The sequence below is a fragment of the Phascolarctos cinereus genome, unplaced genomic scaffold (assembly GCF_003287225.1).
Source record: "Phascolarctos cinereus isolate Bilbo 61053 unplaced genomic scaffold, phaCin_HiC Scaffold_3;HRSCAF=262, whole genome shotgun sequence".
Taxonomy (NCBI): Eukaryota; Metazoa; Chordata; class Mammalia; order Diprotodontia; family Phascolarctidae; genus Phascolarctos; species Phascolarctos cinereus.
In genome coordinates, this window is record NW_027555736.1 from 248,014,367 (window position 1) to 248,038,530 (window position 24,164).

A 24,164-nucleotide genomic window follows, 5' to 3' on the forward strand; every position below is an offset into this window, starting at 1 on the left:
CTACTTTACTATATTATTAATAGTAGATGCTTAATAAATGCCTATTTAATCGAATTGAGTTAAATTGACCAGACCTAGGAACCTAACCATAGTTATAGCTGTAACATTTTTTCTATGGTAATATGCAGTCCAAGTTCCAAACAATCAATTTTAAATCAGAGACTATATGTAAATTTAATTCCTGCTTACCTTGATTATTAAGATTATGAATTATTCAAACCTGTTTACTGCTGCTTTTCTTCTTTCTGTTGGCTACCTGTTGTCTGTTTCAATTTGGCAAACATCTTCATTATGGCCAGGGAAAAAGCAAAGTAATAAAATTTGAAATATTCACTTCTGCATATTAATTTTTTGCAAAAAACTAAAACAGAATATCTCAAAATGAATTCTGGAGTGTCATAACCAACAAAAGAACCAGGTGAATCAATTTCCCACCCAATACAACTTTGAAGGTTGGCAGCAAAGGTCAGGTCAGCTAGGTGGGAGAAATTTGGTAATTATTTACCCTGATAATTAACATCATATGAGAAGTAAAATATGTTTTCCAAGGTGTTTGACACTGTCATGAAGACTATCATGTCCTGTACCAAGGTCCAGTTGGAAGTAGAGTTTCCTATAGATGGTGTGGTCTTTCAGGTATTCCTGTTTGCAGATGGCATTATACTGGGTATATGAAACCCCAGGACAAAAAAAAAAGAAAGACCAACTCAGTGAAATCCATGGTTATCCCCAAAGTGATCAACCTAGCAATCCATACAAGAAAAACTATATGAATGAAAAATATCTATTGTTTAGACTATGACTTTCAGTTGGATGGCAAATATGAGGCAGAAATCAAAACCGTTTTTTAAGGTTCGAAGTCCAACATTCTGTCTTCCCATTAAATGTAAAAAGACCTAGAGGATAGCCTCTAGAATATTGGGTAGCTAACCTTTAGAGGATCTAGGGAAAACTTTGGACAAGAATAACCCAAGATGAGAAAGCCTAGATGGATTGTGATCTGTACCAGTGAAGAAAATACCCTACATCAATGAAATAGATTCTTCTGTCATAATGCTTATTTTAAATGAGAAAGAACAGTAGGAACAAATTATTTTTAAACAAATTTCATACCATTTTGAACATCATTTTCTATTATGTCACATCTTTTTTTAACATTATGAGTTCTAGGATTATTTAGCTTTGTTCAACAACAGCTCTCACTCTACGACACTCCTGCTGTGGTGTTCCTGTACTGTCTGTTAGAGAAATCTCAAAAGTGTAACATAAACAGATGCTGCTAGGAAAGAGTTGTCATATAGGCATCTCAAATTGAACATGTCCAAAACAGAACTCCTTGTCTTTCCAAAGGGGGTAAAAAAACCTACCGTCTTCCTTAACTTTATTTCTGTTGAAGGCATTCTCATCCTTCTTGTCACCCTGGGTTCAAAACCTCAGTCATCCTCAACTCTTTAATCTCATATCTCTGAAATCCAATCAGTTGCCAACTCCTGTTGATTCTACCTCTATGTCTGACATCTGTCCCTTCTTTCCAGTCAAACAGCCCCCACTTGAGGTCAGGCCCTCATCTCTTCTCAGTTGGACAGATTCATTTCCTTGCCTCAAGCTTCTCTTCAGTCTATCCTCCATACAGCTACCCAATAGATATTCCTGAATCTTAGATCTTACCATGTCACTCACTTTCTCAAGAAACTGCAGTGCCTGCCTCTTTTCCCTAAGATAAAATGTGAACTCCTCTGGCTAACTCTTAAAGTCCTTTAGTCTGGCTCCAGGTTTCCCTTCTGGATTTACTGCACATTATTATTTTTCAGATATTCTCCATTCTGCCCAAACTGACCTATATGCTTTCCCCTGGACACAGTATTCCATCTCCTGATTTCATACCTTTGTACATACAGGCTGCCCCTATACCTGGAATGTGCTGTCTCCTCAAATCTACTATATAGAAGTCCTAGCTTCCTTCAAAGCTCTGCTCATGTGTCACTTTTTAGAGGAAGCCTGTCTCTATTCCCCCAGTTGCTTGTGATCTCTTCCAAAAAATTAATTTGTATTTTATTTTGTATTGAATTTTCCATGTATATGTTGTCCCCTTCCCAAGATAACGTAAGCTCCTTGAGGGAAGAAACTGTTTTACTTTTGTGTTTACATCCCCAGTGCCTCGCAGTCCCTAGTAGCATTAGAAACAGTAGGAATTTAATAAATGCTTGTTGAATTAAATTGAAGAGTTTCTTTAGATTTTAGCTGTAGGAATCACATTTATTCTACAATAATACTCTTTAAAAAGTCACGTGAACCAATTGTGACAGCACAACCATAAAGATGATCATTAATCTAGATCAGCCCTGATCTGGAACTTAGTACTCTAAAACTTTCTGCCTTTTCCTCATTAGCTAGGAGAGTTGTTTGTTTTTAGCAGTGCTTCAGATTACAATACCAATAAAAATTAAAAGATTCCTAATTGATGTAATATATTTAAGACTTTGTGCTGAGGATTTTTTTTAATATGTTTCAGTAATGGTGTGTGAAGAGTAGCAGTTTTAATTTGCTTTTCACACACCCCTTTAATCTGATAGGAAAAAAGATTGTTTCACATGGAAGAAAATTAACTGAACTAGCAAGGAAGATTTAAGGGAGCGATTCTATCTAATGTTGGTCTGGCATTAAAATTTTCTACTCGGGCAGCACAATTGTTTAATTGGGAAACTTAATGGCAGCTGAAAAACCTTAGTGCTTGTGTTAGCAAGCTGGAGTGATTTACTATATTACCGACTTGTCAGGACTAACTTTGCACTTAAAGGACCCTCGTGTTTCTGATAACACCATTGATGCCTTCTTATGTTAACCTTGGAACAGGAGACTCATGCATTGAGCACAGTAAATGGAAGGCTTTATTCTCCATAGATGTGTTAGTATTTCCTTGTTTACTGTAAGCCAAGTCCAGATGAAATGCTTCATCAAGTCCTGCCACAACAGAAGTCCCCAGCTAGCCAAAAGTAAGTGTTTCTTTCCCAGCATAGAAGAGCATTGAGTGAATTCAGCTTCTAAAGCCAAGGCTCCCACATCATTGCCACACTGTAACCAGCCAAGGGCAAATCTAGGGCATGGCTGTTTCAGAGAGCGTGCAGCCTCTGTATCAGCTAAAAGTAAAATCTCTTGTAGCCTTTCAGAGGGGTACCTCAGACAGTCAACCGATGTCTTTGCATGTATTGCTAACTAATGTGTAGAAATTTTTTTAAGTTCACTTTTTCTTTATTCTTCTGTCTTTTTTACCCATCTTCCCTCATTGTAGCAAATTAGACGGCCGGATGAAAGCAAAGGAGTTGCTAGTAGAGTTGGATCCCTCAAAGTAAATATGTTTCTAACATTTTGGGGCAAAATTTTGTCTAGAGTCTACACTTCCTTCTTCCTTTTTGGGAGGGTGGGATGGGTGGCAGGGGGCTTTTTCCATTTTCCACCATCCCATTTGTTTGTTTGTTTGTTTTAATTTTGATATTTTTATTGGCTGTTGGGTCATATTATTTTTTGTTTCAGCTACACATAAGAGCAACCAGCTGAAGGCAAGCCACCAAATAACTAGCTTTGAAATGGCACCACAAACAAAACGGAGCAACAGGCTCCTTGAAGGTGCCTCTCATTTGGGGCTCTAGAGTAAACCGTTCCTCTGATTGATGTCACTGTATGTTTAAGTGCCTGTTACACTGAAAACTGATTGATTCATTTTCAGAACACATTCTCCCCCTTTTTCTTTTTTGGCAAAAAGTTAAAATTTCCATACTCTTGCTAATTGTAGTTCTTTTCTACAAAAACAGTTATTATGAGGGTAAAGAGCTTCATTTAATATTTGTATGCTTAGTAAACAAGAAAAAGGGGTAATTTATGACACTAATAGAAATTATTTCGCCATTTAGCTTATAATTTTTAAAGATATCGCCCCTTTTATTTGAATCTTTTAAAATATAGTATTTATAGTGGTCAACAAAAAGTCTTACTTCAAAACAGTTACCATTTGGGTGTAATCTTTTAATAGGATACTTAAAGTTTCTTATCTAATGGCACAGTTTTGCCAAACCCATTCCTTTCTATTTGGTTAATTGATATCAGGCATTCACCACTCTACCATATAGACTTAGTACAAAAGCAAAAAAAGTTTTCATCCTTAAGAAACACTTTCCAAGGTAGCCAATAGTCACTTCCACTGCTGCCACCAAAAATTTTAGTTAATGAATTTGTAGAATTTAAAATGTACATAAAAAGCATACATTTCCAAGAAGCAAATTCTACACTCTGCCCCACCCCCATTTACTTTCATAGTATGTATTATGTTTATCAATTTAGTCCAAATGCCAGAATGATTCATTATAATGAGACTGTAATGACAAAATCCAGAAGCCAACTTGTAGCCTAATTTTAAGCCATTTCAGTATTTCACGTTTTTCTCCCCTCACTTTATTTCCTTTTAGCAATTTAAGAAACACTAATTTCTGCCCCTTGCCCTTTCCCTGCCTTCTTAGTTTGATTTTCATTTAATTTTTCTTTTAATTTCCTTTTTGGTGTGTGTGTGTGTGTATGTGTCTCCTTTGTTCCAGGACAAGCCATCCTCTTTGTTCTCTAACACTGCTATACAGCGGGCAACTCTTTTGTGAAAATGTTATTTCACCGAGCACAAATAGTGGGGATGGGAATGTTTAATGATAGCATATTTCAGAAACAAAGCCATTTAAAATGATTCCATTAGAAAAATGGAAGTTTGTGTGTCACAGTGATGCACTTAGAACATTCCTCACTGTCTGTCTGTGAGGTTTCTTTTTTTTTTCCTTTTTATTTTGGGGGAAATGAGCCAGTACAAACTTTTACTTTGGATCACTCCTAAAATTAAAAATGGGGAAAAGATACAGTGTATGTATGAGAGATCTTTATTGAAATTACTGATGGTAACGTAATGAGATTTCATGGAACAGAAAGATTGCATCAATAGTTACAACAGCATCTACTGTATGCTGAAGAGAGAGAGAGAAAGTGTGTGTGTGTGTGTGTGTGTGTGTGTGTGTGTGTGTGTAATTCTGGATTCAGCTTTTGAATGTATTGGACACCAATTTATAAGTGTATGTTTACTGATATTTTCATGTATATACATTGTGAACATGTATATACATATGTGTGTGTGTGTGTGTGTGTGTGTGTGTATTTGACAACAAAAGATGTAGGGTCCAACCAATTTATTATTTTAATATAGATGTGCCTACCTATAACAGTATATTTTGGAAGGCAAAGTTTTCTGACACTCAAAAATTTTTATTTCCTCCTTAAAAAAATAGAAAATGTAAAAGTATAAGTACCTGGGAAATTGTTTGGCTAGTTATTATATTTATTTCCCTTTCATTGCTCCTGGGGGGAAGCTTCTCATAATTAAACAGAATAAAATGTTGATCTCCAAATTACTGGTTTATTAAGCATGTATGCTTGTGTTGTACATAAGAACTTTGATGTCATAAAATGTTTTGCCAAAGGCAGTGAGAAATGTGTAATACTGTGATCTTATCTTGAAAAGAAAAGAAAAAAAATGCAAATAGAACAAGTTGCTTTTTCAATTCATTTTCTGATGTTTACATGTAGCTCCATCGAAAGCTGGAGGAGCTCAGAGATCACCTAGAAGGCAATGTGAAAGGATACTCTCTCAGAGTAAATGTACGATTTCACTCGGTGATTTTTTTTCTAAACTTCCGCTGGCTGGTAACACCAAATCTAATTGGTTTGTCCTTTCATCTCCATCTTTTTCCTTTCTCTCTCTTTCTCCCTCTCTCTTTCTTTCTTTTATAGCTGGGGTTTCATGCTAACATATGTGAAATAAAGACAAAATTGTCAGGGTTTAAAAGAATCCTTATACCACACTGACCAATACTGGGATTGGTTTGATAACTTTTAGACCAATTGCTAAGTAAAAAATTCCCTGCGCAAAATCAAATTTGTTCCTATAAACAATTATTTAACTTGCTGGGAATCACTTTTTATGAGACTTCATTTTGAAGCTTTTCCATCAAACTATCTTCCACTTCTCATTAAAAAAAAATTAAACAGAATTTTAAATTATGGGCTGGTTCAGGCAAATGAAGCCTTGATGCTTCTCAAGCATGGTCTGTGTGGGAGATTAATGTGCTCCATGTCAATCATTAGGAAAAATAATTGGTGCCAGGGTGAGATCGTAGGTAAATTGGCAGAAGGATTATTCTGTGATCCAATAAAATAAGTTAACAAACTTCTCAACTCACATATTTTTAAAATAATTCTGAAGTGTTTTTCAATTAAAAATAACCAAATCCAAATGAAGTAATTGTATCCTAAACAGACTCATGAAGCATCATAAAAATATTTGAGATAATATACTGCTGTGCCTAAAACATCATTTTGGAGGAAGTTGACCACAAGGCAAAGCACGTATTGGGTATTTAATTTTTCACATTCCATCTGCTAGCTCTCTAATACATCTTTTGTACAGAGGATATTTTTCATGACAAGAAAGCTGGATGTTAGGATTAAGACACAAATTATTTATGAGCTTCTTGGCATACTTGGCCCTCCCCCACAACTTGTGATTTTTATTAGAAATATATCAAACTTCTCAACTCACTTTTTTAGAATAATATTGGGATATCCTGTAATTAAAAATAGGGCACTCTTTCAAATAGTGTGTGACGTAGATTTGGAGAGAGGCTGCATGTTGTAGTTGACAGCAAAGGTCAAAGCCAGGAAGACCTGGGTTCAGATCCTACCTCTGTGTGACTCTAGGCATATCACTCGACCTGTCAGTGCTCTCAGATCTTGAGGACCACATGTTGCAGAACAGTCTGAATGGGCAGTTGTTTCATCATCCAGGATTTCTCTATACTAGTGAAATTGCAGGTCTAGTTCTTATTCCTATGAAGTGGATTTAGCAGACAAGAGATATACTACAATTAAAAAATGTATAAATCTTTTCCCTCTGAACTCTATTCCTGGAGCTTCAGAGAATGGCACCTGTGAATCTTAGTTCTTGATTTTACTTCTCCCATTGGTCTTACCACTAATGTATCATAGTATCATAACAGTTTTGAAACAGTCAAAATGGAGTCAAATATTATGGTAGTCTCCTTGTTTCATTGGGTTACTTAGGCTAGCCTCCAAGTAGGTAAGAAAGTCATGTATTTTTCTGGTTGAGATCCCTGTATCCATATCTCTAAAGTATATAGTTCAAAAGACTTTTTAGATAAACAAATAAATAATCCAAGGACGTGTTATAAGGGTTTCATCTTTCCACCTCATTCTACTGTACCAGAGCTTTGTCTTCCAAGAAAATTCCGCAAATCTAGCAGGTCTTCCATATCTCAGCCACATCTGTACTCCATTATAAAACATTTAATATAAATTTATTCCCTTTTACATCAGTCTTATCAGTGCATATAAAAAGATCAGAAATATTATGCTAAAGTGAAAATTTTAAGAACATGAATTAATTTATTTTTCACGTTACTCCTTCTTTACAAGAGTTGTGAAAATAATATCATTCTTTTTTTCTCTCAGGGAAAGACAATAGAATTATTCTTAGAGAATCAAAACAAAAGTATTTCCTGCTTCCTAGTTCTGTGTTACAGTCATGAGATTATGACCACATTATCTCTAGATTTCTCTTCATTTCACCAGCCATGTTATTTAATGTTTGCTCACAATACTGTCTTCATCTTTTTTGACACTTCATTGAGCAGCACTATGCCCAGGTTGCCTTATGAGCAGATACTGAATATTAGGTGTTTCCATCCATAAGTTCCATATATAGACTAGTATATAGAAAAGGAAATATTAAAATGCAACCCACTGCTTCCAACAGATAGCTTTCCTAATAAATTAAATACAAGGAAAGATGCAAATTGCATGGGTAGTCCCAGCTCATTCATTTCTGCTTAATTTATCTTGCCCTAAAACCCCTTTAGAGGTACTATTTATAACGAATACTGTGGCTTTCAGGTAGAACAAAGCATGCACAAATTGATTCAGATTACTTCTCATTAGTGGTGCCCTTGAAATTAAGATTTTATTAGTACTTATTTTTCCAAAGTTAAGTTGGCACATAATAGCTGTTTCATTTTTTCATAGAGGACTAGATTTGTTACAGAGGCCATATATAAAAGTAGCATTGTTATGATTTCATGTATTTAAAGAAATGCCACAAATACTCAGTAAGACAGAAAATTCAGGCCAAATGGGTTTGATTTGTCTTTTTTTTTCTTTTTCATGTTAGGTGAGAGAAATGAGAGAGAAGTTTCTTTTCTTCATACCAGTTTGTGGAAATAATTTTACTAAAATCCTAACATTTTCTCACCTGACAGTTTCTAGAATGCACTTATTTTGTGTTGGGGAAGTAGGAAGGAAAGGCTAAGGAATATAATTTTCCTTAATGACATCATTGGAACTTTTAATTTTTTCCTAATTAGGTTTTTCTTTATGGACAAACAAAATTATTAGGACCCTATAATCTAGCCAAAGAACATACCATGTATATCACCCTTTTCTGGACACTTTAAATAGTAAAAGCATATTAAACAGGACTTAATTTTAATAATTTTCTTTAATTATCACAAAAGGGACAGCATTCTTTGATGCCAAAGTGCTTGGATGCCATCTGTCTAATTTAATAGATGAGAAAAGAAATCCAAATTCTTGGAATGAATGTGCAGTAAGGTACTAACTACAAGAAAAAGATCCCAAGTAGAGAAAACATAATTCTCTTTTTTATTAAAAACAGAAACATAATTAGGAGAATATTTAAAAGCTATTATAGATGTGAAAGGAATATTATAAAAAATGTTGAGTAAACAATTAGAATGACGTTTAATTGAGATTGAAAAATATTTATGTTATGTAGATTTGTCAAATGAAAATTGATTGGTTAGAAAACAGTCATGCCTTAAGGATTAAGTGTTTAATTGTTAACTAATAGATAGCTAAATGTACAATTAAAAAAGGAAGAGGCTTCTATTATAATATACCTAGTTCAGGTGTCAGATAAGGAAATGGAACATTTTGTACTCTTTTATTTTCTTCATTCTATATAACTTGATAAGATTCCATCCTGTTACAAATAATTCAGTCCTGGCCCAAGGTATTTAGTAATGAGTGTGTTTTGTTTTTTGACCAAAAACAACATCAAGAAAGAAGAAAAGATTTTTTGTAAAAGGACGTGTTGTGGAGACAGATAATTGGAATTTAATAAATACATTTTAGGAAATAGTTATTATGTGTCAGGACTCTGATAATTGCTTATTAGTTACTCTATTGATACAAAGAGGAAGAATAATTTTAGGATAATAAAAGGAGTTATAGCTTGAAAGGAGAACAGATTCGTGGTAGCTACCAAAGAAAATATTGGAGTTCAGTCAGAGTGACATAATTTGTCAGTGGTCATATTTTTGAAGAATAATTTGAAATGTTCGAGAATGGACTTATAGAAGGCTCTGGTGTAGGGTTCATTTGAAGGAAAATTCAGTAGTAGTGCACGTGAATTGTTAATTCACCCTAGAGTTTTATTTGTTATTTAATGTAGAGGGTTTTAGGCTAGCATAGTTATATACTTCATATTACTTATTTAGGATGACCAAGTAGCTATTGTCTTTATGAACACTGTTTATATGTGTTTTTTTATCATGTGTTTGCATGTAATACAAGTACAGATTACTGTACTAAAATATCTAACACAAATAGAAACAATGAAATCACCTTCCTTCCAGAATCTAGAGCTTTTATAACAGAATTACTCATCCATGTGAGATGTGTTCTGCTCAGTCAGGCCTAGAGATTAACATTTTAGACTTGTTAACTTGTCCATGTGACTATGTATTTTTTATCTTTCTTTTTTCCTCCGTTTTGTCCCACAAACATGAAATTAGTCTTATACTCTTCATCTGTTTGTTCTCTGTTGTTGGAGTCCCCTTTAGGGTTTTCCACCTATCAAGTCAAGAATGTAAAAATAAACTTTATTTCTAGTCACTAATTTTTTTTTTTTCCTGTGAGTCAGTTGAGGTTAAGTGACTTGCTCAGAGTCACACAGCTAGGAAGTATTATGTGTCTGAGGCTGGATTTGAACTCAAGTCCTCCTGACTCCTGGGCCAGTGCTCTATCCACTGTGCCACCTAGCTGCCCCTAAAGCTTTTCATAACCTAGGTCCCTCCTACCTTCCTTTTTTTTTTTTTGGTGAGGCAGTTGAGGTTAAATGACTTGCCCAGGATCACACAGCTACTAAATATCAAGTGTCTGAGGTCAGATTTGAACTCAGGTCCTCCTGACTCCAAGGCCAGAGCTCTGTTTAGGGGCACCACCTAGCTACCCTTCTAGTCACTACTTTAAAGAGCCAATAATTGGGCCAGTGATTAAATTAATACATATTTTGTTTTATGCATTGAATGTTCTGTTTATTATTGAATTCTTTTGTAATAGAGAAAGCTGTTTCCCGTGAGGAAACATCTGTTTCTCTTTTGAATTCCTCTAAATTCTCTATTATGACTTCACCAGAAATCATAATCCTTTATTCATTATATAATTGCTACTAGCAAAAAAATGACATAATGAGTACATATAAACATATTTTAGTTTAATATATACCCCTGAAAAAGTATCAAGGTGTCTGTATCATAAGCCTGCACAGCACGTGGCCCGCAGGCCACTTATGGCCAACCGAATGACTTTAGGCCGGCTGTGAAACATGGAGGTTTTCCACTGTGCCCTCTTCCGTTTGTCACGTGACCGGTGGCAACCAGCCATCATCAGTCTGCCTCTGGGCGAACCTGTTTGCAGCCTGAAGAAGCTCAGCCTATTTTAATTTGGGCCCCGAGCTATTGCTAAATTGTGCAGGTCTGCTCTGTTGGGAAATGTCCCAGTTGGATTGAGGGAGTGGGAGCAGTTGTAACTTTGCAGCTGAATTGTATGGGAAACACAAAGCGTTATTCTTGGTGAAAATCATTCCACCCCACTAGCTGTTTGCCTGACCTTCCCCATTTTTCAGGCAATCTTAAAATGCCTCTTAATTCTTGTGTGGTGTCATTTGACTGTTTTATTTTTAATGAGCCCTTTTATTGGATTATTAAAGAGTTCCATTTGGTTTAATATTATGTATGAGAAAAGACAGCATGGTGTATTAGAGAAGTGATTTCGGTCAGGGAAGGCCTGGATTCAAGTGTTACCTCTAACACCAACAGGCTGTTGCCCTAGGTAACTCACTTAACGTCTCAGTGCCCTAGGCAATTCTCTATGAGTATAAATTGCAGAGCTGCAGAAAAGGACAGTTGCTAATCTATACTGGTTTTAGTTGGGGGAGGGGGATAGTCGCTGGGGAAGGTGAGGGGGGGCCTCACAAGAGATCCCTATACTAATGAAATCTCAGATCTGGACCAAATGCGTTGACCTCAATCATTGTTTTCAATATAAGCAGTTTTTATTTAGCATCATGACTGCCTTGACAGGAAGTATATAACTATGTTGGTGATGAAGTTTAGGTTTGACTCATTAGAATACTAACAACCTTACTGTTTTCCACAAGTGAAGAGAATCCCCTGAATGTTTAAGGTTAATCAATATTATTTTGAGATGTAAAAATCATACTTTTATGCAAAATGACTAAATTCTTTTTGCTGTGGAATTAGGAACAGAAAATTCTCATCTAAAACTCATAAAACCACTTATGATAATGATATTTGCCTAAAGCGGTACTCTCTATGGTGGTGCTTCTGTAGAGGTGTTCGTTGTTCATAGAGCCAAAATTTTCTTCTCAGAACTGACTTTAATACAATGAAAGATAGTACAGTATCTCTTTGACAAACAAATCTCCTTAGTAACAGAAAATAGAGTAGAGAAATTCCAAAACTGTAGTGCTGTCAGCCAAACTGTTTTTAATAATTTTTTTTTAATTTTCTGTCTTCATTAGCCCTTGAGATAATGAAAACAGGGACAGAACAATTGGAGAGAGAGAGAGAGCAGTGATTTAGAAATATTACGGTCATGCTTTTCTGCAAAAAGACAAAATTCATCTTATTCTGAATTTGCCTCATAATAAAGAAAAATATATAGCTTTGTTAAAAAGGTATTATTTATCGCTACATTTTTTTAAAAAGGTGAAAAGTACTTCCCCAAACACTGACATTATCAGAAATCCTTTGCTTGGGATTATGTTTATGCTTGTTACAGCTTCTATATTGTCATTCCTCCTCCTTAAATTTATACATTTTGGGTTATTATTCCAAATTTGTAGCTAAAAGATTGCAAACATTCTTTTTATAAAAAGAAATATTTCTAGTTATGTCTGCCTTCATTAAAATTGAGATCGTGTGACGATGGGATACACAATTTAAGTGAAAGACAAAACAGAGCCCTTGGTTTTGAACTTGGAATGGATTTAGCATTATGGAATCCATTAAACATGGCTTAAGTGAAAATGAAGAAAAGCAAGATGGGTCTGGTAAGGAAGCTTTTGTGTTCAAATTATGAATGTGTTTGGAAAGATGTGTGTGCAGTGATGTTGCCAATGGGTGTTATTTTTTTTCTTATATATTTGGAAGTGCACTAATCCTGAAAATGGACAAGTTGGAGGAAGACAAAAGATCAGAATGTACTGGCTTTGGCATCCTGGGAAGAGGATGGCATTAAGATATCCAAGAGTCACTCAATAATTAATTTTAAATGTGATTTTGAACTAATAATAATCAGTGTGGCATAGCAGGAAAAAGCAATCCCAATGTGCTATATTGCCCAAATAAGCACAGTTCCTCCAGGTTCTGGGCAGAGGAGACACATCCCCTTTAATTCATTTTACTTTCTTTTTTTAGCCAGGTATTTTCAAGAAAAGATATCACTTCAGATGGCTTGAGGCCTGGGATATTTTCAAACTAAAATGTCTTATAACAACTACTGAAATCCCTGGCTAATGTGTTGGTGTTGGAACCATCTTAAACTTCTGAGACCCTTACTATGCCATCTTTCCTTTTTAACAGTGTTTTCTTTTCCTCACTGCACAACCAGGCTCGGCTTCCCTCGTGCTCATCTACCTATAGTGTTTCTGAGGTATATTCTGCACGTGTTTTATTACACAGTCAACAACATGCTCGCCCTCACCTTTTTTTTTTTTTAATGTTATTTTCCCGTTGCCTCAATTTATTTTGCCTTGCACTTTGCACAACCTGCCTGGAAAGGGAGGGAGAACCAAAAGAGAGTTGTCTCTTTGGGGGGAATAGATGGGAAAGGGTGTAGAATGGTCTCATCTAACACACCGCCATAATGTTCAGTTTGACTTTTTTGGGTCAGTATTTTCTCCCTTTAGGATTGCTAAAATCTGAAAACTCAAATATATACCTGTGACTACCATGTAAACCCTTCCCAAGGTTGCTTTAAATCAGGTTCCTTATTACTAGGGGAGGCTCTGTGGCGTGAGCAGTGGAAAAAGAGCCAGGCCTAGAATTCAATCCTAGTTCTGCCTCCTTACTCTCTGTGTGATCTGGAACAAGCCACTTAACGTCTCTGAGCCTCAGTTGTCCTATCTGTAAAATGAGAGGAGTGGACAGGATAGCCTCTAAGGCCCCTTTCTGCTCTAAATCTGGGATCTGGAAGCAGAGATTCCAGGTTGTAGATCTGTGTCGTTTTGTTGCTTCTCCCTCTCCACTGGCACAACTGAAACACAGGACTCTAGAATTCATTGTTAAACAAAGATTTAAAGCGAAATTACCATTGCTTCCTTTTTCAAGAGAAAATAGCAAAGATTTGCTGCCATTTTCCCTTAAACTTCAACAAAACCATTTTTCTAGTCTATTTCTTGTACCAAGAGTTTCACAAGAAAGGCCTCCCACTCATGAGATTCTGGCTCTTTTAATAAAATACTTTAGATTGAGATTTGAGCTGTTCTCTTTGCCCTTTCAGGAGTAAAATATCTCATTTCCATCATGTTCCTCAATAGTATAAATAGATTTTCTTCTTCCTCTGAAAGTATTAATTGAAATCTCATCACCAGACTTTCAATAATCTTTTGATCCCACTTTTCAAAGCAAGAATACTGGTAAGTACTAGAACAATAAGAACATATTTAGCTCAAAATGTGATTAGAAAGGTTACTTTTATTATCAGCATGGGAATTTCAAAATATTAGCTTCTGATTCTACAGATATAGGACATTTTTACTCATATTATCTATATACTGCCTTGGGCAGGTCAACATGAGGTCCACTCAGTTCTTACTATAGAAATGTTATCACAGGCTCATTATAACACACACATACACACACACACACACACACACACACACACACACACATCAGTTCATTGTATTGCAGGTAAAATTTTCAGAACCACCATGTAGAATATCATCTTTTGACTTGTAAATTAAAGAAACCAGATCTGAAAGCAATTAAGAAGAAATGAATCTACAGTCTTATTATTGAGTCATCTTTTAACTTGCAAATTGAAGGAACCAGATATGAAAAGAATTAGAAGCTCTAAAACTAGAGTCTTTCACTGTGATATTTACTGAGTCATTTCTAATTACTGCCATTTTTTTATTTGCAAGTTATGCCTTTCTTAGATTTTTTTTCTTAGAATTGGTTTTGAAGAGAATTAATTTTTATTGAACCTAATCTTTGTAGAGAAAAGGAAAATCATGTGAGGAAAATGAATAAATAATGACTCCAGTCAAGAACCTTGATAGAGAAGTTTGATACCACCTCATCACTGCATTTTTTCACAGGATACTTCATTTCGTAATTTGCCCCTGATGTAAGTTCTCAGTGTAAAAAATGAATAACTTTTTTCACCCTGTCACCTCATCTCAGCAATTTACCATTTCCTAGTATAAGAGGTACAGCAGTGGTACCATCTCCAATAACCCATAGCACCCTCAGGATATTACTTTCTGTGTGATGGTATATATAGGAGATATCTAAGGTTGTAATGTGGAGCTGATCTCTGGGGCACGTTTGACAAGGCATTTGTTCAATGGCACTCAGCACCTGAGTGTACTATAATGGTTTCTGACTTGAATTTATCCCATTTAGTTTTATTTTATGATGATATAAGGACTTTCCTAATTTGTCATGAAACAGTTTTTCTGTCACCTATGATTAGCCCTTTTTTTTCTGTTCAACCCATGAAGCTGTAGAATATAGACTCCATAGGTGGTGTTTATATTTAAGTTGTGATGCTTCTATAACTAGGGACTTGAATAAACAGTTCAGAGATTCCCAGAGTCTCATTCATTGCACAAAAGCAAGACAGGAGTAAAAACCTGAGAAATGTCTTTCATCAAATTCACAAAATGCCTTCAGCGTATAAATCTTATAGTTCAAAAAATCTAAGCCTATAACAACATAAATCTCCCAGTTCAACAGAATTTCATTTTGTGCAAGTCATGTATTTAATGATGAAATACTATGGTTTTTGGTCTCAAAGAGCTTACATTCTATTAGAAGGATAAAATGTACACACAGATAACTGTAGTACACATTCCAGTGTGACAAGGTGCATAGGAGAGAGATGAGAGATTAGAGAAAAGAAGGAACTAACTAGAGCTATCAGGAAAGACCTCATGAAAGAGGTGGTATCTGAAGTGACTCCTTGGAAGTCAAAAGTATAAATTTGGAGAGAATCTGTCGCAGGATAGCCTCTCCAAATATGCCAAATCCTTAAAAAAAAAAGTCAGATGAGCATGTATGTTATGAAAAAGTGTTTATTAAGTGCTTATTATATGCAAACTCTGCACTAAATACTAAGAATACAGATGCAAAAGAGCAACAGTCCCTTCCCAGACAACGGCATATTGGGGAGTGGTAGTATCTGAGGAGAGATGTTATGATTTGGAAAGTCACGGGGGGGGGGGGGAGGGGACCAAGATGGCGGAGTGAAAGCAGTGACTTGCTTGAGCTCTCCCCCAAACCCCTCCAAATACTCATAAAAAAACAGCTCTAAACAAATTCTGAAGCAGCAGAACCCACAAAAAGACAGAGTGAAACAAATGTCCAGCCCAAGACAACCTGGATGATTGATCAGAAAGGTGTATCACGCCAGGCTGGGAGCACAGCGTAGCGTGGGTGCTCAGGGCACAGCGAACCTGGAGCAGGCCTCAGAGGACTGAATCACGGGCAGCTGTGGAGGTTTCCAGACTCCTCAATCCACCCAATGACAAAGACAACTTAGAAGGTCAGTGGGAAAAGGCTGTTTCTGTCAGTGGTCAGAGAGGAAGGCGGGGTTTCAACTCCATTCCCCAAGAGCGTGGCCCTGGGGGGGTGGGGCGCCAGCTGCTTCCCGAGCTTCCGGCCCACAGACTAAGGGGGAATCCAGTGGCTGATCAGAGAGGGACTGCAGGGATTTCTTTGCCAGTGCTGAGGCAGGAATCTCTTGCTTTGCCCGTGTTTGGATCTGGGTCACAGTTCTGGGTGGCAGTGCTGGGGTGAGGAGGAGTGCTGGCATGGTGGAGCTTGTAGTGGCTGTGGAGAGGAACCCCTCCTCACAGTTAAAGGACAGAAAGGAGTACTTGTAGTCCCAGGCCAGGAAAGGAGGAAACACCTCGCCCCTTATCATACCACCTTGGAAGAACTGAAAATTTACAGGTCCCTACAAGTATCTCTGAAAACAGCTGTACAAACCCCCGAAGCTTGGGACAGTACACTCTCCACATTGGAAGCAGACTCTTACCTTAACAAGGAGTTTAAAACTCAAGTAATTGGCCGGGATCATGAGCAAGCAGCACAAAAAGAGTGAGACCATAGAATCTTACTTTGGTGAAAAAGAAGATCAAAATATACAACCAGAAGACGACAACAAAGTCAAAGCTCCTACATCCAAAGCCTCCAAGAAAAATATGAATCAATCTGAGGCCTTGGAAGAGCTCGAAAGGGATTTTGAGAAGCAAGTAAGGGAAGTATAGGAAAAACTGGGAAGAGAAATGAGAGTGATGCAAGAAAATCGTGAAAAACAAGTCAACAGCTGGCTAAAGGAGAACCAAAAAAATACTGAAGAAAATAACACCTTAAAAAATAGCCTAACCCAAATGGCAAAAGAGGTCCAAAAACCAATGAGGAGAAAAACACCCAAAAAACAAAAATTGGCCAAATGGAAAAGGAAGTCCAAAAGACTACTGAAGAAAATACTTCCTTAAAAATTAGGATAGAGCAATTGGAAGATAGTGACTTTATGAGAAATTAGGACACTGTAAAACAAATCCTAAAAGAATGAAAGTCACAGGGGTAGTGGGTGAAGCAATAGGAGAACAGATTGCTGCCTTTTTCGGTTTCAATGGCATTATTGATTTAAATTTATTTTTAGAACTGGAAAGTAGGTAGAGGCAAGGAGAGCCTAGCAGCTGGGCAAATAACAAGAAAATACGAAGTGTGACTAAAGTCAGCCTAGACATAGTGGTCTATAAGGAACACGTACCAGGTAGGTGAGTGCAGAACCCTGGATGGGAGTTCCAAAGCTGAAGTATAAAGTCCACTAGGATATGTTCTCTGGTTTGGAGAGTGTAACAACATAGAGGATGATAAGAGAATAGATCATAGTTCATTTTACCTGGAAAGCAAAATTTTAGAAGGAGATTGATTTGAGAAAAATTGATGGAAATACAGATTGGAGCCAGATTGTGAAGGGAGGAAACCAGAAGAGTGGGAGAGATTGAAGATGCAAGAATCACTGGAAATGATTGATGGAAGAAGACCCCAAAGCAAATTAGAGAAGAAAGTGAACAAGGACACAGATGAAGGGCCTTGGCAAAGAGTTTGTCAACCTTCTGAAACTAGAGGGATAAAGAAAAGGTTGTGAGTGGACACATAGAGAGTTAAAAGAATGGACAAAGGGAGTTGAAAAAGCTCATATGGAAATGAATGCTTGAGGAAAAAGGAAAACCACTTTGGGGACCAACGTAATGAGTCGGAGATGAATAAAAAGATTGCCATGAATTGAAGAGGACCTAATGGGAGTGGGGGAGGGGAAGAGTTTGTAATGGATTCAGTCAGTGAGTCTTGGTGACCTCCTCCAGTATCTTTCAGCAATTGGAAAGAAGTAAAACAACTGACATGTCCTTCCTTCCCTATAAAAGGATTTATTGAGAACCTACTATATTCCATGAAGTTAGATAGTATATACCCAGTAATTGAGAGGGAAGGAGGAGCTCACTCAATAGAAGCTTATTGTAGAAGGTGTCACCTGAACGGAACTTTGAAGGAAATCAGGAATACTAATGGACAGAGATGAGGGAACAATTGAAGAAGTAATAAAACAATAAAAACAAATAAAACAAAGGCAAAGAGAAGCCCCTGCCCTCAGGGTTCCCTCATTCTACAGGGGGAAACAACATGCCCACAAAGCTATGTACATACAAGATATATACAGGGCAGATGGAATAGAATCTCAGAAGGAAGTAGAGAGGACTAGGAAAGACTACTTCAGAAGATGGGATTTGGGGGCAGGTGGTGGCGCAGTGGATAGAGCACAGGCTTGGAGGTCCTGAGTTCAAATCCGGCCTCAGACACATACCATTTACTAGCTGTGTGACCCTGGGCAAGTCACTTAACACCATTGCCTAGCCAAAACAAAACAGAAGATGGGATTTGGCTAAATCTTAAAAGAAGCGAGAAGGGAGAGCATTTCAGTCAACCAGGCAACTAGTGAAAAGATACAAGAGTTGAGAGATGACTAATATATAATATTATCTATTATATTATACGCAGGAAACAGTAGGAAGACCAGTGTTGATGGATCATAAAATACATGTAGAGGAGCAAAGTGTAAGAGACGAGAAAGAACTTTAAATACTAAACAAAGGATTTTGTATTTGATCCTGGAGTAATAGGGAGCGTATTGGGAATTCTTCAACTCATATGTCCTGAGATCCTCCCAAAGAATAATTCTTCCACCCTTGGACCATTTGATTGAAGGTCAGTAAATCAAGAGGCAAATGAACAGTTGCTAGGTGGATAACCATGGCCCCAAACAAAGGGCCAAATTTACACACATAAATAGGTTTTTACACAGTCTCAGACATTATGTGGCAAAGAAGAAAGTTCAGTTAGCCTATTGGGTGATATTGCTTAGCCACTTTCATTATTTGGGAGGTTGAGTAATAAGGACAGGATGGTAGGCAGTTTGGGGGAGAGTGTGTTAACTTTGAAGTCTTAGAAGTTACCGAATGCCAGGTCTGTTCCAAGTGAGTTCATGTTTTCTGTATAGTTAGTTTTATCAGAATGTCCTGTTTGGACAGTAAACCTCTAAGCTAGTAGAGGCCTCCCTTCAAAGCAGGAGTATTCAAGCTTATCTTGTCCTTGCCAGCCTAAGAGTCTCTATTGACCTAAGTACTGTAACTCTGTTTCTCTGACTTCTAAGGTTACTTTTTCTTAGGATTGTCCACTTCTTCTACAAGTACATTCCAGACATGCATGTTATGTGCATGTTATGTTCAGGGAGTAATGAGAAAACCAGTTCAGTTCCAACAGTGCATGAAGGATTGTAATGTGCTATTCAACTGGATAGTGGGGGGCTGATGCTATATTATGAAGTTTGTTTAATGTAACCCCTTGAACAGGACCTATGACATTACTTATTTTGACAAATGATTGTGAAGGTGCTGAAAACTACAATGATAGTGAAAGCAAAAGTGTTTTAGTCTTTTTTTCTCTATATGTCAGTCATCTCCCTTAATTTACATCAATGAGAAAATGAAATAATCTCGGTTTTTATCACAATGTTAATCCTTATGTATCACACACAGCGAATTTGCAAAACAAAAAAAAAAGTCTTGGCAGAAAAAAGGAATCTGACTAATTGCTAGTGGTTTATGGTCAGATAATCTATAATTGTTCATATTGAGGATACTTGCTATGAGATATTGAAACATAACCTAAGAGGGGACTTCTAAATTTTAAAAATAGAGAAAGACACCCCATAACAGTTTGTTATAGTCATTATTTTATAAAGATGACACCAGTGGGTAATGTAACTATATATGTACATGTATTTCATGATAGTGGTCCATTGATTTTGGCTCATCTCTTAAGAATCGTCTTTACATTTGGGACTCATAAAACAGTATAAAACAAATATGTTGTGTGAATAGTATGACACAAAGTACCGTACCTTTACAAAGGGGTTAATCCTTTTAAGTCGTACCAAAAAAAAAAAAGGAAGAAAGAAAATTCCTCTGTTGAAGTTCTGACTCATGTCAATATTTAATCACATAGAGTTCATTTTTAAAAGATACTTTAACATACTGATTTAGAACTTCCTTTGTTCAGCCAGAACCAGATTTACCCAAATCCCCTCTGTACTGACAATTACGTTTAAAACTATAATACAAGACGGAATGTGACATGCTATAAGAGAGGTGCTATTGGAGTTCAGAGGACAGAAAGATTTCTTTTGGTTGGAAGGCATCAAGGAAGGCAAAGAAAGGGAGAAAAGATAGTCCACTGAGAAGTAACACCAGTAAATGACAGCTAAAGTTGAGTTGAATACAGTTCAACTGCATATGAAGGGAATCAAGTGTGTAGTATAGCAAAAAAATGTGTAGGATTTGGAGTCAGAGGCCCTGTGTTAATAATCCCAGTTCTGCCACTTGTTGCCTTTTGACTTTGGGCAGATCACTTAAACTTTCAGACCTCAGTTTCTTCCTCTGTAAAAAGAAGTGATATTTGTAGTACTTCCATCTCAGAACTGTTATATTAAATGAAATAATGTATATAAAACATTTTGCAAACCTTAAAATAGTAGGTAAAAGATCATATTATTTTGAATCTCCTGTGCAATTCTCAGTGTTGTCATTTCAGCTGTGTCTGACTCTCCATGACCCTATTTGGGGTTTTCTTGGCAAAGATACTGGAGTGCTTTGCCATTTCCTTCTCCAGCTCATTTTTTTACAGATGAGGATATTGAGGCAAACTGGGCTAAGTTACTTGCCCAGGGTCACACAGCTAGTAAGTGTCTGAGGCCAGATTTGAACTCAGGCTTTCCTGACTCCAGGGCCAGCATTCTATCTACTGTGCCACCTAACTGCCCTGCAATTCTATATACATCATAGATAATAAAAATTTGGTGATTGATTGTTTTGGTTAGGACTCAGAGCTAAATCTTATAACTGTGAGATACCTGGGAAGTGCAGAGATCTAGAGGATCGGTTGTTAGGCTAGAGCTAGACCAGTAGTTTTGATACTCTAATTCTGCATACACATGTTTTCCTTACTAATTAACTTCCATGCAACATGACCCCCTACATTAAGCTTTTTTTTTTAATTAATTTGAATTGAGGGTACAACCAGTGCCAAATACTTGTTCATCCTAGTATCTCAGTAGATCTTAATGGATGTGGGGAGGGAATTCAGGTGGTTGAGTATTCTCCTGACCCCGCTTATGCGACCCAAGTGAACTGCAGTGTTTTGGAGCTTCACAGTTCTGGTTTTCATATCCCTGTGAGAACCTCTGATGAGGCTCACGTTCAAAGAGACTCATCACCAATTGGTGAAAAACTGAGCTGAACTATCTGGAAATTTTATTCAGATTAAATCCATAGGAATTAACATTGGGAGAAGGTAATAACTAAAGAATAGAGTAAATTGAAGATTATTACTGAGTCCCTAGAAGGTAGTTCCTTGGTGGACCCTCTCTGAAATGGAAACTAAAATTTGATTTGACTGATAAATACATAGGACATTTGTCTCTGATTAAAGCTATGGGGTCTGTTATCCAGATACAAAAGGGAAACTGTTGGTTGGTAATTTAAGCAAAAAAGAAAGGTTGATGTATCAATTTCCTGTGACCTTTTTTTTTCTTTTGGAAAAAAATCAATCTGTTTCTCAGAATGAAAATCAATCTTCTTTATCAAAGAGATTTTTACTCTTCCTGGGCTGAGCCCCAGAATTCTTTCCTTTCTATGCCCTTATGCTCCACAGGCCAGCATTTTCTGTCCATTATTCTCCTTCTTTCTTAATTAACCCGATTGCTTCTCCTGTCTAGGGAGACAGTGCCAACACACAGCCTTCACAGCTTCCAGTAAATTACAGAGGTTTAATGAATACTAAGTAGCTCATGATCATACCTTGTACCGGAAACCTTCTTGGATTTAATACCACATGTCTCTTCTCCTTAGATTTGCAGGCATTTTTGAATTATCACCAATTCTTTTGGAACTCTTAAATACGTAGATATATATCTTCTGGACTACTGGCAATGTAAATCTCCTTGTTCGCACAGGCACATTCATTTGTGTACCCTGGAGTTTATAGACTGGTCTCCAGCAAATAAAACTATCAGTTTTCTGTAGTCATCATTCCTATGCCTTTCAAAAGCACTTCTTTTCCATAGACAATGTCTTTCCATTTGCTTTGTTTAAGAATTCAGTCCTTTTGGTGGACTATTATGTCTTTATGCATATTTCTTTGCAGAATCATTAATAAACTTCTCTTTAGTCTCTGAATAGAATCTCTTACCAGCCATGTGAGTTTTGGGAATTGTGATTTGAGATATTTTAAATTTTGAGGCATTTAAAATTTCTTTTCCATGATTTTTCCGAAATAGTGAATTTGACAAGGTTATCACCATATTCTATAACCAAATTTCTCCTTTATCATAAATGATTAAGATTGAATTTCCACAGAGGCTTAAAAGAAGATTACATTTATTCCATTGATTCCTTGACTTTTCTAGAGGTCTTTAAGGTTTTCTTTTATTGGGGTTTTTTGCCATTGTTATGGATAGAATCATCTTAGTCTTTGACCATGTCTTTTAGACATATTATTTGCTTTTTGTAGAATGTACTGGAATATTTTGCTTGCCCAGTGATTGACCTTAGGGAAGGATTGGGTATTAGCTGTAGCTTCACTGTCAGCTTGTTTTAACCTAAGGAATCACTACTATACTCTTTTTTTTTTTTGCCCTAGGTCTGCTACGTTATCATTTTAAGGAATGGGGAGTAATAACATTTTTGAGCATTTATGAAATAAGGTTCTTACTTTTGCCCTCTTTTTTTTTCATTCTGTGTATCTGATGTTTTTTCCTTTTTCTTTCAGGACTCTGCTTTTCATGTTATCCTTTTGTCTTAGAAAATACTTTGAAGTCCTTGAGCCCAAAAACTTGAATCTATTGTCTAATCTGTTAAGCAAGTCTTGATTTAATCTCCCCAGCCTTTCTTAGATATGCCCTTTGCTATCTAGAGCTGTTCTGTTGTAACACCATTCAGGCAATTTTCAACTTTTCATGAGGTGTATAACAAAAGTTCATTTGTCACTTGGTTGTTTAGGACACAGAATACACTTCACAATAAAAAAACAACAGCAATGTTTTAAAAGCTGGTTAGAGTTAAATGGTGAGCTGGTCCTCAAAAGCCTATTTGATTCATAATGTAGCTGAATAATTGTGTTTTTATTTAGCTACATTGTGAATTAAATTCGTGATCCAGGCAACAAATCTAACTAACCTAAGAGTTTGGTTTTTGGGGTTTTTTTGGGTTTTTTGCTTTTAGGCAGTTGGGGTTAAGTAACTTGCCCAGGGTCACACAGCTAGTAATCTAACAGTATGTCTTTAGGAAAGTTTTCTTCTACATTCTAACCTAGAACTTGAGGAATGATAAGAAGAAAAGTATCTTTTGCTATAAGTGGGAATTTCCTTTCCTTCTAAGACTTCCTTCTCAGATACATCCACCTTTTATAGTGAAAACAGATCAGTTCTCCTGCTGAGTTTCCCCTTCAACTGAACATTCAGGCACTGAAGAGTTACCAAAGTCAAATTTCTCTGTATGTATACTTGAGTTGAAGGAGCTAGTGTTCTTATGCCGACTGCCACATGGATGATCAAAGTGTTCAGGTACTGAGTTCCAATTCATTGCTTACAATATCCTGCTTTTTACCTTGAATAGGCCGGAATTTGTCCTAATCAATGCTGACAGTACAGAGATGCTTGCCAGAACTGAATGTAGTAGAGCCATTATGTCCACCTTCCTATTAACACAAACCTTGGACTTAATCTGATATATTCCTCACATGGATAGTTCTCAGTACATCATAGGCTATTAAAATTATTTTCCTATAATTCCCAGAAATCAGTAGTCCCTTGGGATCCAGTGTCCATCAAGGCAGGACGCTCCATATTTGTAGTCATCATCATCATCACGTCTGCATGAGATCCCATGA

General features: G+C 36.6%; 1 protein-coding gene across 18 annotated transcripts in view; it reads left to right on the top strand.

Moving 5' to 3' along the window:
* Positions 1-24,164, top strand: part of GPHN (gephyrin) — a 789,636-nt gene that overhangs the window by 565,751 nt on the left and 199,721 nt on the right. For 8 of the 18 annotated variants that reach the window (XM_021004811.2, XM_021004816.2, XM_078151539.1 and 5 more), the window contains 2 exons: positions 3,290-3,346; positions 5,614-5,685. The exons of 6 other annotated variants lie outside the window; for them this stretch is intronic. In XM_021004811.2, coding sequence (XP_020860470.1) covers positions 3,290-3,346; positions 5,614-5,685 — 129 coding nt within the window. The remainder of the gene's footprint in view (positions 1-3,289; positions 3,347-5,613; positions 5,686-24,164) is intronic. 4 more of the 18 variants (XM_021004814.2, XM_021004822.2, XM_021004817.2 and 1 more) reach the window with 1 other exon arrangement.